This window comes from Anser brachyrhynchus (genome assembly GCF_964034855.1).
Source record: "Anser brachyrhynchus genome assembly, chromosome: Z".
Lineage (NCBI taxonomy): Eukaryota > Metazoa > Chordata > Aves > Anseriformes > Anatidae > Anser > Anser brachyrhynchus.
Genome location: NC_137697.1, coordinates 19,749,834 through 19,764,990, shown reverse-complemented (window position 1 = coordinate 19,764,990; position 15,157 = coordinate 19,749,834). Strand labels below are relative to the sequence as shown.

General features: G+C 39.0%; 1 protein-coding gene across 4 annotated transcripts in view; it reads right to left on the bottom strand.

Annotated features, from left to right (window-relative positions):
• The window catches only part of HOMER1 (homer scaffold protein 1), an 87,964-nt gene that overhangs the window by 63,482 nt on the left and 9,325 nt on the right, over window positions 1–15,157 (bottom strand). For all 4 annotated transcript variants that reach the window (XM_080573134.1, XM_080573132.1, XM_080573133.1 and 1 more), the window contains exon 2: window positions 1,665–1,821. Coding sequence is in view for 3 of the 4 variants with exons in the window: in XM_080573132.1 (XP_080429258.1) it covers window positions 1,665–1,821 (157 nt within the window). In the remaining variant the exon portion in view is untranslated. The remainder of the gene's footprint in view (window positions 1–1,664; window positions 1,822–15,157) is intronic.

Here is a 15,157-nt window from a genome sequence, read left to right as displayed (position 1 = left end):
CTACATGTATGCTATATAGCAGAGAGATTGCCTGCATGTGCTCCAAATAAATGGGTGCTTTATATTTATATTTAGCTGTTCATACATACATTTTATATGCACAGATATATTAAAAAGATAAGACCATAATTAGAAATAAAAAAATTCACTGGGAATTATGCTGCAAACCTCCAAAAAGTTCTTCCACAGGTCCCCCCGCTATTCACCTGTGTGTGTTTCAGAGCAGTGTTGTGATAGCTAAAACAATGGATTTGAATCATGATTGTGATCCTAGATTTTAGTCAGATACATAACACTTGGGATGAAAACATTATTAACGTTGCAGCAATCAGAGAGTAAATAAGTGACAGACCGCATTATCAATACACTTTGCCAATAGTACTGTACATACAAAGGAAACGCTGCAGTAGACAAAAGAGCAAGTAAACAAAAACTCAGCAGTCACGTTGCAAGAAGTGCAGCTAGACAAAGGCAAAAGAACTCCAGTGGATATCAGAAGGGTTTTGTAAACTGTGCAGATCAGTTTAGATGCTACAGATTACAACTACCAGCCTCCATTTCATACAGCATCTAGCCCCAGTCCAAAAGTATTTTCTAAATGGTCACACAAAAGGTATCTTAATTATTTGACAGAATGAATAATCATTGGAAAGAAGACTGGGAAAGGAAGAAAAAGTATGAATTAAATTCTGAGACATTTTTCTAAACTTTGATGGCAGTCTCAGTCACCTAAGAGGTATTCATAAGTGATCTTTGACAAAAAACTCCTACAAACTTCTGTATGATAGAAATTCTTTCCTCAACTAAAATAGCAATACTCTAGATATTCTTAAAAATGCAGAGTAATGTTTTTCAGCTTTCAACAAATAGCCAAGAAATCTCTGTGAATACTGCTATGCTTTAACAGAGTGTTTTAGTTCCAGCCATCATAAATTGACACATCCCCAGAAGCTGTAAGTGATGCACCTTGAAAGAATTACAGCTTTTGATTACACTTGGTATATCTTTAATGATCTTATTGCTGAAATTTCTGACATACTGTTTGTAAAGCTACTGTTTTTATACCCACTTGGGGCAGAACCTATGCAACAGTCAAGTTTTTTCCCCAAATCCTCTAGTTTATTACGTTAACATTTCTTACAATAGCAGCTCAACACATAATCTTTCCTAACTTGGAAAATAAAAGATAACCCTCATCCCAAGGCCAACCCAAATGAGTTTTTATAAAAGCTTACTATGGAGAGTCACATTCTATACTTCTAAAAATTGGAAGACTAGGTAACAAAGAAGTATCTACTGAGAGATTACAAGCACTGAACAGATATCTTTCATAATGCTGAAGCCAATGATATTGACAGCGAGATAGAAAGAGCTTATTGTAACACCCTGTGCTTTTTAGTAACCTCACAGGGAATGTCTTTTTAAATGGCTCAATATTAACTAAGTAGCAGGCCATCATTAAATTCAGCAACAGCTTTATCAACTTAAATACAAACACAAGTAAAACACTGTTTTCCAATGAACACTGAAAACATCTAGTGAAACAATATAACAATTTTAGCACATCACTAATGACAGAAGTATCTAGGAAGATACGTGAAGGAAGTCAGACTAGAAAATTACAAAAGTCAATCAGCACGCAAGTTCTCCAAAATAAAATCTACCTTGGAGCCATCCAAACTGATTATCCTGTAGACATTTCTTGTGCTGTCATAGAAGTAGGACACAGTAACAGCATGCTTGCTGGTGGGAACCCAGTTCTTCTTAGTGTTTGGGTCAATCTGGAAGACATGAGCTCGGGTGCTGAAGATGGGTTGTTCCCTGAAGGACAGAAAGTAAAAGTCATGAATTTGATGGGGAAGTAATGTTATTGCACATAAGTTATCTAACAGTTGTGCCCACTGAGATGTTCACATTTCACTTTGCTGGGTACTTTTTTCCCCAGTAACTTCTTTTTGTGTTGCTGCAAACAGCAAACAAAGTGCATTAACATACATACGCAAGCAAAATGCAAGCCTTCTACAGTGAAAATCGACACCTAGCTGTACAGTTAGATAAAGACATCTCTAAACATAAGCTTAACCCTGTCCCATCCACTTCCCTCCCCTCCCATCACCTCCACCTAATCCTTTAAGCTGCCATTGATACATGTGTAAAACTTCATCTCATTGCTCTGCACATTACAGAATGTGTGAAACTTTGAGTGATCATCTTCTCAAGTCTTCTAATACTCTGGTTTTTCAAATCAATCTTAGGCCATAATATGAAACTAAAATGGCTAATTCAAGGTGATTGCTCTAAAACTGACATTAATTAGGATCAGGAACATTATAATTGTTCTGAAAGCCTCACTCTTTAAAGTTTACACCTCAATGTTTCCACAGCAATACTAAACATGTGTAATATACACTGTTTGAAGTTAACTGCTTAGCAAATAATATTCTGTAATGCAAAAAAAAAAAGTTACTTTCAAATGTAAGACATACTTTTCCTCATGATCATTATCAAGATATGTGGCCTGGGAATACCACAGGGATGCTGTCCAGAAAGGTAAGGATGGGATAAAGTAAGCCAAGGCAGAGTTGGAGTTGAACATGGCAAGGGATGCAGAGAATCATAAGACGGGATTCTACAGGTACATTAGCCAGAAAAGGAAGACTACCTCTTGACCATCTGATGAAATTGAACAGGCACAAGTCTATGGGGCTTGATGACATGCATCTCAGAGTCCTGAGGGAACTGACTGATGGAGTTGCCAAGCCTCTCTCCAGCATATTTGAAAAGTCTTGGCAGTCAGATAAGTTCCCAGTGCCCAGAAAAAGGGAAACATCACTCCTAGTTTTAAAACAGGTAGAAGGAAGAGCTGCAGTACTAATGACTGCCCTGTGCCTGTAAAGAACATGGAACAGAGCCTCTTGGAAGCAATGTTCAGACACATGCAGGACAAGGAGCTGTTCCAAGACAGCCAGCACGGCTTCACCAAGGGTAAATCGTGCCTGACCAATCTGGTGGCCTTCTGTGATGGAGTGACTGCATCAGTTGACAAGGGAAGACCAACCACTGTCATCTACCTGGACTTCCACAAGGCCTATAACAAAGTCACCTGTGACATCCTTCTCTTTAAACTGAAGAAGGAAGGATTTGAAAGCAGCGCTATTCAGTGGATGAGGAACTGTCCGGATGGCCGCAGCCAGACAATTGTGGTCAACGACTCAATGTCCACATGGAGATCAGCGACAAGTCATGTCCCTCATGGATCCATCTTGTGGCCAGTACTATTTGATATAACCCATTACTAACGACATATAACAGTGGGATTGAGTACATCCTCAGCAAGTTTTCAGACAACACCAAGCTTGAGTGACGCAGTTGACATGACAGAAGGAAGGGATACCATCCAGAGTAACCTGGACAGGCTTGAGAACTGGGCCCATAGGAACCTCAAAGTTTAATAAAGCCAAGAAGTCCCACAGCTTGGATCAGGGCAATCCCAAAAATGAGTACAGACTGGAGGATGAATGGATGGAAAGCAACCACATGGGGAGGAACCTGGGGATGACAATGGATGAAGAGCTCAACATCAGCCAGCCACGTGAGCTTGCAGCCCAGAAAGCCAACTGTGTCCTTGGCTGCACCAAAAGCAGCGTGGCCAGCAGGGCAAGGGAGGTGATTCTGCCCCTCTGCTCTGGCCTCATGAGACCCCACCTGGAGTCCTGCACCCAGCTCTGGAGCCCCCAGCACAAAAAGGACATGGAGCTGTTGGAGTGGGTCCAGAGGAGAGCCATAAAGATGATCAGAGGGCTGGAGCACATCTCCTATGAGGACAGGCTGAGGGAGTTGGGATTGTTCAGACTGGAGAAGTGATTGCTCCAGGCAAACCTCATTGTGGCCTCTCAATAATTAAAGGAATATTATAAGAAAGACAGAATTTTCACAAGGGTCTGTAGTGATAGGAAAGTGGTAGTGGTTTTAAACTAAAAGAGGCGAGATTTAAGTTAGATATAAGGAAGAAATTCTTCACTCAGAGCGTGGTGAGGCACTGGAACAGGTTGCCCAGAGAAGCTGTGGATGCCCGATCCCTGAGAGCGTTCAAAGCCAGGCTGGATGGGGCTTTGCACAACCTGATCTAGTGAGAGATGTCTCTGACCGTGGCAGAGGGGTTGGAACTGGGTAATCTTTAAGGTCCTCTCCACCAGAAATTGTTCTTTGATTCTAGACAGTATTGCAAAGAAATCTATAAATATTTTAGTATCACTAAGATAGTTGTCACTTTGAATTTAACTCCACTTAATTGATAAATAGATTGCTGTATACTTCAGGGAATGTTTCCATCAACTCCCAAAGATATGAACTACTGAAATTTGAAGTTGGGTATAACTGTAGGGTTTTTTATTTATTTATTTTGCTTTCTCCTATTTCTAGGATGTGAATAAACATGTTTTTTGTCCCTGCCATCATCTCCCTTTAAGTAAGAGGCAAATTCTTAATACATTTTTCTGCCAAAAATAAAAGCAAAAGAAGAAATTAGGACATGGGGTAATCAATGTCAAAGGGTTTCAATCTGGCCTTATTATAAACAAGTACATATGAACTCTTAGTAACATTTCTAATTCTTGGCAGTGACAGCACTCAGGGCCAGCTGCTTTCAGTAGCAGAATTGTATACCTCGGCTGTGAAGTTAATGCTTCTTGAAGCCCATCTGCCAGAAGATGTGGTGTTCTCCTACACTGCATGTTCAAAGAAATTATAGAAGGAATATGGAACAAACCAAAAGACAGTATTGTTTCAATGAGAGATAAAGAAGAAGGTATACAGTCAAGGGGTATCAATGCACATGCTAGTCCTTCATACACTCAGCTTCATTAATGTTCTCCTATACCACCCAGCTATCTGAGGTTGGCTGTCTGTTTTCCTGGCCCCAATCCCTTGCACAAACAGAAAAGTTATGCAAAAGTGACTTTTATAGCCCTTTTGTTTTACATAATCTTTAAACTAATTCTTATAGCTCCTTTGAATGTCTATAATTACTTCCTCAAATTAAAAATTTTGTTCTCACCTTCAATATTAGATGAAGGTATCTTCCATTTACCTCCCAGTTAAGCATACTCAAATGCAGTGTAATGCATATTACCATAATGCAACCAGTTCTTTAACGCTGAGACCATAAAAAAAATCTTAGAAGCCATCCAGAATTATTTGGATGAAGACTGACACTGGAAAGAGAAAATAATGGCCCTAACCACATTAACTAGAAATACAAAAAAAAAGAGAATACATGTTTGACCAGAACTGCTATTCAGTTCTATCACAGTACAGGATATCAAGCAACTGAGACATTCAAAAGACCACAGGTTAGGATTTCAGTATGTACAAGGTAGGAGAAAACTATACAACTAAAGCAGGTAGGAGAGTCATTAAAAGTTCAATTTTTCAACACTGAGTTGCTGTTCTCCTGCACTACCAGCACAAAAAACTTCCATAGCCCTTGCTAAGTCTCCTCAATTTGCTTCATTAAGTGGTCTGCAAATTCCAGCTGATTGCTCAGCTGTGTTTCTCAAAGACAAACCACAGCACTTTGCAAGGCACATGTGTGTGGCTAGTACACAGTCAGGTACGGAACAGCAATAAAGCTTACTTGCACTTTATTATTATTATTGCTTCTGATAAACTAGTTATAGCCTTTTCTTTCCATGCTTTAACTAAAGCTATAGGTTTGCTGAATGACAATCTGTCTAGTAGATGACACTGCTAAAAACCATGGCATAAAAGCATAAACCAGTTAGATAAATCATGATTTTGCCAGATTACTGGGGTAATTAGGTGGTTTTTTTTCCCCCACCAAGGATGCTGAACTTCAAATGTCCCTAAAAGTAGATTAACTAGAATAAGTTGTGACACTTGATGACGAACGTTCATACTGATTATTTCTTCATACAAATGTAAGTTACTTTATGTCTACAGGATAAAGAATGTTATAGAATCAGTCACTAATTTGCCACTATTGACCTTCAAAGCTGCAGTACAATTACATCACTTGTACTTCCATTTGGCAACACACTATAGAGTTACTTCAGTTTTAGATTTGCTAAAACATTCAGATGCAAACATAAGTTAGTATGTAAAACATATACAATATTTACAACTTCAGCTAACCAGTCTTTACTCTGAGACTTTTTGTTATTCCATTATCCTCACAGGACATGAGGCTCACCCAGTATGGAAGTTTAAATTAACCCAGCAGAAGTACTACTAGTTGTATTAAACAGGAGAACAGCCTCCTTTTTCCCTTGCTAAGAGCTCAGACATACACAGTGTGCAAGTGTATATATACATAAACACATAAAAGTACTTTTGCCAATATAGAGCTGCAAGAGATAAAAAACAACTTTAAATAAGTAAAAATAATCATGTGGAAACTGTAACTTTCTTACTCTTCCCTCTCTTTCTTTCAGCTTTCTCTTATCATTCTTTCATGACCACGAGGTATTTAGTACTCACTAAAGACACTAATAAGAACTAAGACAAGAACTCACCACTAATGACAATGAGAAGTCATTCATTTTTCCAGAAAAATCCTGAATAAGAAAACAGACTAGCAAACTGTCATAGTAACACAAACCGACTATTAGAAATGTTTGCTCAGGCATGGCAGAAACATTATAGCCAATATGCTGCTGTTAATTTGCTTACACTGCAACAATAGTCAAACAGACTTAAAAGAAGTAAGTGGTAAGTCCTCTTGGACTTAACTGGCAATGTGAGGACTAAAGAAGGATGATAAACACCACTTAAGGAGGTAGCATCACATCTGTTGTTTTTGTTTTGTTTTTTCTGTCACTGATACACAAATCCATTTGTTGGTATGTGATCTGTCCTTGGTTAGACTAGGGAGAAAAACCTGTGTCCTAACAGTTGAACGAACACAACTCCCAAGTTATTCTCACTGCTGAAGTATCTACATCTTCTCAAGCCTCGTATTCTGTTTTCTTAACTACTCTAAAAACTATGAGGCCAGTGAAAAAAAAAGGTATGAACTTCTACAACATTAGCTGATGTCCTACCTGACTGCCCTTCCAGTGTGTATACAACAAAAAAAAACCTCCCTCTATCTCATACTGGGCTAAATTCCCAGTGCAGTAGCATAAGGAACAAACAGCAATAGAAGAAATGGAGCCACCTAGCACTAGATCCCCATCTCCTGTTCTGTCACTGAAGGGGCTGTGTGACACCTGTGACAAGGGGATGGGACATCAGGAAGGGGCTAGGGAGGTGTCTGCAGAAAAGAATAGGTGTTTTCTGTGTTTATTTAATTGTTCGTCCTCATGTTAACTGGCAATAACTAAATTAGTTCAAATTTCCTGAATCAAAATGGCTTTGTTGCCCCTACGCCACCCCTGACACTCATTCTCTACTGCGAGCCCCCCGTCACACCTAAAACTTCATGTAACCTCCTCTGGGATCCCCAAAGTGTTGAAATACAGCAGGAGCTTTAGATCTTCCAGCCAAACTATCTTCCGCAACCAGTAAGACAAAAAGGAAAGAATAAACAGGTCCAGTATAATGGGGTCCTTCTACTCAGCTCAGCTAAGAGATCTCTAAAGTATCCGAGTAACAGGAAGTCCATGAGGATGAATGGTTATGTCCATCATCTCAGCCATTTCTATTTTCCCTGATATGGATCTTGAAAAGTTAAAGTATGGTTCTCTAACGTGCATTATCAAGACTTCCTGTTTTTGAGGAACATGGAGTCCACATACAAGACGGTTTTCAAGATGAGTCCAACAATACATGCCTGGAGTTCCTTTTCAACACATCTGCAAGTTACAAATGGAGCAGGATCTCACCCTTCAGATTTCAGTTTCAGAGGTCCTGAGGGAGACGATGCTCTGAATATTCAAAGAAAACAGGACAACATCTCTGTGCTCAAAAGCAGAGGAGTACAGCCATGCACCGAGTTCCCTACCCACGGCAAAGCTTGGACAAAAAGCATACTGCCCTCAGCGCAATGCAGCGATGCATACAGAAGAACCCGCCACGTGGCAGCCTGCACGCCTATCACACGCTCTGGCAGTCCTAAGGACTGCAAGCTCTCTTGGTAGGCATCACACATGTTTTTGCAGACAATAATTCTGCACTTAGCTCTGGGCCTCTGTACTGTTCGTCATCCAAGCCAGTTTCTCTTTGTATCAGAAAGTGTGAATCTTCTACAAGATCTCTCACACATTTGCTGGTTATCCTCAGATTTAGGTTAAGACAAAGACTCTTCTGCTTTTTCAAAATGACAGCATACCAAGACTACAGCTTTCTCCCAATGCCCTGCTGCAGTCCTAAAAAAAAAAAAAAACACTTTCCCTGGCTTCTTTGTAAAACTGCAGCAAGCTTTTGTTACTCTAAGCAGCTTCATGAGGGATCCCTGAAAAGAAATGAGAAAAGAGATCAACAGTGCAGCTACAGTCAAAACTAATTTGTCAACTATGGCATCCAAACATGACCAATGGTTTCTCATGAGTCTGCATCAACAGGCTCTGTAAACACAATAGAGCAAGAGAAAAATACAGAATTGTCCATAGTTCTAAAAATGCTGTGTGAATACCTGAAGCCTGATAAATATTGTGTGCAGTAGCTTATGGGGATAGTATCACATAACATTGGCATCTTGTTGTATGGAAACTGCTCTAAAATAAAATCTTTTTTCCGGACAGAAAATGACTGTGACAACTGACATCTTGAAATAAGAATTAAGATTATGAAGTACTCAAAACATACTCAGTATACTTGTGAAACGAGTAAGTCCTAAGATTTTGCTTTCTATATTTTATACATGTAGTAAGAACTTTGATATCTTAAAATGAGTTTTGAAATAATAAAAAAAGTTACGATTTAGCAAACAGATCAAAATCTTCAATACCACCAGTTATTTATCTAGTTTTACACTTACATTCTTAAACTTGCCTTTGCTGTTAGGTTTTGGGTTTAAGCCAGGCTTACTCACAGTCAGTCAAAGTTTAGGAAGTTGCTCTTAAAAGCTTATTTTTCTGTATTCTGACATAAGTTAATACGATATATGCCTATTTACTTGTAGCATTCAGTGACTTACTTTATACAGTACGCTTTATGACTACATAATTCTGCAGAGAGCAGTGCCTTCAAGCTATTTTCTAAACTGTTTTGTTCCCATTTAACGATCAGCTTTCAGTGTTGGATCTTTGACCACTTCTGAGCTAGCATATCATCACAAGTAATAGCAGCAATTTGTCAGGAGCTGAGGGGAGAAAAATGGGCTAGAACATTCCATTAAACCTAAAAGGTTAAGGAAACAATACCTTTACCTGGGCCAGAAACATCACCACATTGTGAGAATTTCAAGGATCTGAAGTTTCAACCAACTGAAGTGCTTCAGCTTGAAGTCAGATACTGTGCAGTACTTAACAGACATAAGACATGGGAAGCCAGAAGCAAATTATTTAGTTATCTGCTCATATTTTCATTTTTATGAAATTCACCTTCTGTCACAGGCAAACAAAAAGCAAGGTTTTGCTGATATGGGACCAGACAGCTGCAAGGCCTGCTGTCTTAACCAGCTCTGGCCAGTTCTGTTTGCTTTTCCAAGCGAAAGTTGTAGCCTATGTTTGCAATACTCATTTTAAAAATCTACAGTAGACATTCTGATGCGGGGTATTGCCTATTTTTAGGCACAAAAGGTCCAAAACCCAGGCTGCGGACTCTTGTTCCATCCTGTCCCCTCCCCCTTTGCCTACGCTGCACAGTCTGTGCTAACTCCCATGCTCTTTCTCTCCTCATTCACTCTAACATATGAACAAGGAAGTCTGAAAGATGGTACAAAACACAGCATGCTTTGAAATAATTATACAGTTCTTTGAAATTACAAATCAGACAGAAAACACTAAATAATTATTCAAACATTGGACTTTTAAAATTCCTTAGATGTCAAATAACTTTAAAAGATAATAGCAAACCTCCTCCTGAAATGATGAAACAGCTTCTAATATTAAAGAGTACATAAATAAGCAAAAGCATTGCTGGACTCCCTTCTTAGTCAAACTGCATTGCACAACGGTGACAGACTTTTTAGTCATAGCTGGTTTTAGAATTCAAATTGATTTAGTAACTTTAGTCCAGTGAATGGGAAATCACAACATGCTGCAAGTTACTTTAAAAGTTGTTTACTACTGTAAGTGAGTCTATGATGGGTTTATTTGAAAAATATCTTACAGGAAGAGACTCCAGAGCAGTGGTATTACTCCTAGTGAAGGTAGATAATTATGGATTTGGTTTTGGCCACAACTGCATGATAATAATAAGGTGTCAAACTATGAGTCAATGTCAGAAAATCAGTCTGAGTAAAGGGAATAAGGTGGGTTCTCTTACAGAGAATACAGATATAAGAGAAATAACATGGTACCCATTCCAGTGGAAATGTGACAGAGGACTTCATATTCACAAAGTTCTACACCTGTACAATTTTGTTTCATCCTGAAGAGACATCCTATCATTCAGTGCCACATTCTGTTCATTTAATAAGGAGTTGATGGTGATGACAACCTCTATTACACTACTTTAGCTAGATATTTAAGTATCTGTAAAAATAGTAGAATTAAAAAATATTTGTCTAACACCGAATTCTATCTCACAGTTGGACCTCCAGTGTCCAACGAAAGAAAACTTGCACCTGAAACCTTTCTGGCTGTTGGGGAATACCCTGTCTTTATTCTCATAAAATTCTCAGAAATCTATTATCTTTGAAACATCAATGCCCTTATGAAGGCTGGTTGAAATTTGAGAATTATTCAGGCAGGACAGGGAACAGTCTAAAAAAAAGGTAGAAAACTAGGTGCAAAGAATAGAGTAGACTCCATTTCACTGACTGTGAAACCCTCCAAAACAGCAGGAACAAGAGTCCCTTAAACAGCTGTTCCCTAGACATCTGTCTCTGATACTCTTCTTTGTTCTGTTTCCTTTCATTACCTTAACATCACATTCATTTTGACACACTCTGATCAGTATTTATACATCTCTCTATATATATTTATACACATATATATACCTTAAAGCTATTACACACAAAGAGCTACACAGACAGGACTGACCCATTGCTTCAAATTTCTTAAAACAATTAAAAGGACACACAAAATTAAAAAAAAAGTTAATAGATAACTTCAGTTAGTATACCTTGAGCACAGCGCATCAACAAGATTCTGCCTAAATATCTTACATTAAGAATAATTCCCTCATAGCCAGCCCTCTTTGGCCCTCATCACATCACCAGGCACAGAAGATGCAAAAGCACTCAGAAGCAAAAAATTGTCCTCTGCCTCATCATCCCCTCTTCAGACACCTAAAATGTCAGGTGGAGAAGTATATTAACTTAGAACTCATGAAATTAATGGAATAAATTATTTTGGTAACTTCACTGCATGAAGATGCTTCCAAATTTTTTTTTATCCCCTTCATGTCCCAAGCAAATTTGAGATAACAGCAGAGAAGTTGTAATCAAATCCCCTGGATGCACTAGTATTTCTGAGAATACAAGGAAAATATGAACGGCAGTGCTCCACTCATTTTCCTTCAAGCAAGCAATGGATCAAATTCATCCCTGACACAGTGAAATCAGATGGCCTTAATAGATATGCTCTACATTCAGATCAACAGCAAAAACTCATGATTTGCTTTGTCACAAATCAGAGAAAGCAGAAACCAAAACATGATTCTGTGCACACATTTTCTGAAAGAACAGGACAGAGCACAGAGCACTCTGCAATAAAATTCTGCTTACTTAGATGGCACCTGTAGCATTTCATCCTGCTGTCTAGATAGTGTCTCAGCTTTTTGTCCTCCCCACGATGAACCTCAGCTAGAAGTCTGTCTCCTAACTGCACAAAATGGCTTGTAGTCTAGCACTGCTACTTTCTGGGGCTCCCAAGATGGTAAAGATGCTTCTGCTGAGGTCTAACCAGCAGAGGCAACATGCCATCATGTCCTAATCAAAACAGAATACACTGAACTACATTGAAGATACAAACTTCTGCATTCTGAACACATAAAATTAAGGTTTGTATTCTACATCAAAGAAAAAAGCAAGAAAATTATTCTGGATTTTTTGTACAGAGTCAGTGAATGTGGAGCTGCTTGCTTCATATGCTAAAGAGGTTAAAAAAATTAAAAAGGTACCTGGAAGATATGTACAGTGTACTGTTAACCTGATTAAAAAAATATATAGATAGATAAAATTCAAACTTGCTATCGCTTCTATAATTCTGATATTTTTATAGGTCCAAACTGGACCTTTTCTCTAATGCCCCCAGCTACATGTGCTGCTCAAGTTCTGTGGACAGGCAAACATGCCAAAGTGTTAATGGAAAAATCCATACCAAGAACTTACCACTCATTATGTAAGTTCCTCTAAATTAAATATTTTCTAATTTGACATTCAATGTGATTTTGTGCCCTTCATCAAGTCTTGTCAAAGCCTATGCCAGACTTTCTCATTGCTGTTTTTCATGAGTATGTGGCAACAGGGACACAGATGGTCTATTTGTCAATAGAGAGAGGTGTGGATTTTGGAACCTAAAAGGAATAAAGGAAGACAGGATCATACAGTCACTTCATTAAGTGCTTTGACTGAGATAATCAGCAAGTACGTGATAAACAGAGCAAGTATTTAAAAATAAGTATTTTTAGGTGAAGTTAAACTTAACTAATTTTTTCAGATCATCTTTGACTTTTAGAAAAAACACTCAATACTAGTCATAATTTTGCTGTTCTAAAGAATAGATTGCTTGGCAACTTGTTCACATTTGGAAAAAAATAAAACAGGGAATAGGCATCTTCCCTGCTTAGAATGAGACACTTGGAATTTGTCTCTAATGAGTTTCTGTAGCAAAATAAGGCTTCCTCACTAGGCACCATCATTTTTAGCAACCCTCTTTGTAACATTTCTTAGCACTGCTCTTTCATTACCCTCTTTATTGGATTTAAATTTTCATTTGCTTCCTTGTACATCTCCATACAGAAATAACCCCATCTTCTTACCACTTCTCACCCCATCAACCAAATCCATTTCACCTTCTTCATCTCTAAGTTACTAATTTTTGCCTTCTACATGAGAAAATACTTTTTATTCTAGTGGCCTTGACACTTGTCATTCCTTTTATTTCCAGCTTAAACCCGACAAAGCCCTTAATAGAACATTAAGAAATTGCCCATTAACAATCAGTTTTGAGAGCTTTTACATTTAACCCTCAGAAATAGATGCCTTGAAGTAAATCACTAGTGCAACCTCGACTGCAGATGCCTTAATGCTGAAGACATGCTTCCACCAGCACAGCAGAAGTATCTGAACTTACATATGGAGTGAGTAGAATGAACCAGGCTGGAAAAACATGCATTTTGTCACTACCATCACCAACTGCAGTTCCTTCCAGATTGCTGCAGCTGCATGCTATGTTTCAAAAAGAATCATTGGTCCACATCACAAGATGAGAATTGGATTATTTTATTTGTGTCAAGGAACTGAATTAGACTCCCAGAAAGGTAAACAAATTCATTTCATATTCATAAGTAACAAATCAATTTGTATCATCCCACTGAGCACTGCAGGAACTATAAAGCCTCTTTAATTCACTTTGAGTATGCCCTTACCATGCCAGCAAGTCCCTCCCTTTTAATAACTTACAGCCTAGTAAGCACTATTGGATTTAGGAAGCAGTGGTTGCATCTATATTGAGCCATAACTGAAAGCGACAGATCTCCGTTCCCCTGATTGTTCACAGCACACATATGCAAAATAGGTTATGAAACTCATCCTAGCACAGGACCCCCAGATCCCATCCCTCCGTAGCAGTTTGCAAGAGAAATCGTTCAAGGCACACCCAGGACATCATGCAAAATGCTGTGCCTCAGGGATGGACCCTGTCTGCAGCAGAGGAAGAGCCATGCCAGGACTAGGCTGTCTCACCGATAAGCAGCTCACAGGGAAGGTGACGGTGCTGGAAGCACAACCCACCGGTACTACCCATGGGTATTGCTTTCTGAATAAAGCAGCATCTCTTCACTGACTACTCATGTCCTAGCTTTGGTTGCACTGGTAACGGCAGAGTCACATGTCAGTTGTACTGGAACCCGAATATCAACTGGTTTGCAAACAACACTTTAAATTGTAATTTAGACATCAAAAAGGCACCTAACAATGACGGTTGTTCTGGCTAGGTTAGCAGGTAGGTACCAGGTATTTACCCAAGTGGAAGTTACTTTACTTCTTGGAAGTGCAATTACCAGACAGAATCCAGTCTCAGGAAACCACTCAGGGTTTTGACGAACTGAGAAACAAAATGCACAGCAGTCTGCACAGACGGGTTTTTTTCCAAGTTTCTGTGGACCTGATAAAGCTAGAATTTTCTATTTTTCTCTGCTTCACTAGGAATTAGACTTACCTATGTTAAAGCCTATATTTAATCATTCAAAAATATTCAAGCAATAAATTCATGCCATTATAGAGAGGAAACATCTAATCAAAGACCAGGAACCAGTGCTAGTTAGTTATCTCAGTATTACCTCTTTTTATGAACAGGAGCTGTTTTCCTCGCATGGTGCCCGAATGAACTGGTAGGGTTCAATCCACTCAAAACTCACGTATGAACCAAGTACAAAAGCTTCCTTCCCTCACTCCTTTGCATAAATGTTAGAATAGATACTTAACACTTGGAATAAAAAGTCTTACTGTTTCCATATCCTTGAAATAAACAGTGGTCAGAAACAAGTAGGTTTACTATTTTATATTATTATTATACTATTTCTTCTATGAAGAGAAACTGAGGGATTTGGGGTTGTTCAGCCTGGAGAAGAGAAGGCTCCAGGAAGACCTTACAGTGGCCTTCCAGTACCTAAAGGTGGCCTGCAGAAAAGCTGGGAGGGACTCTTTATCAGGGAGCATAGGGACAGGACAAGGAGTAGAGAGTTTAAACTAAAACAGGATAGATTTAGCTTAGATATAAGGAAGACATTTTTTACTCAGAGGACAGGGAGGCACTGGCACAAGTTGCCCAGCAAAGCTGTGGATGCCCCATCCCTGACTGGATGGGGTTTTGGGCAGCCTGGTCTGGTGGGAGGTGTCCCTGCCCATGGCAGGGGGGTTGGAACT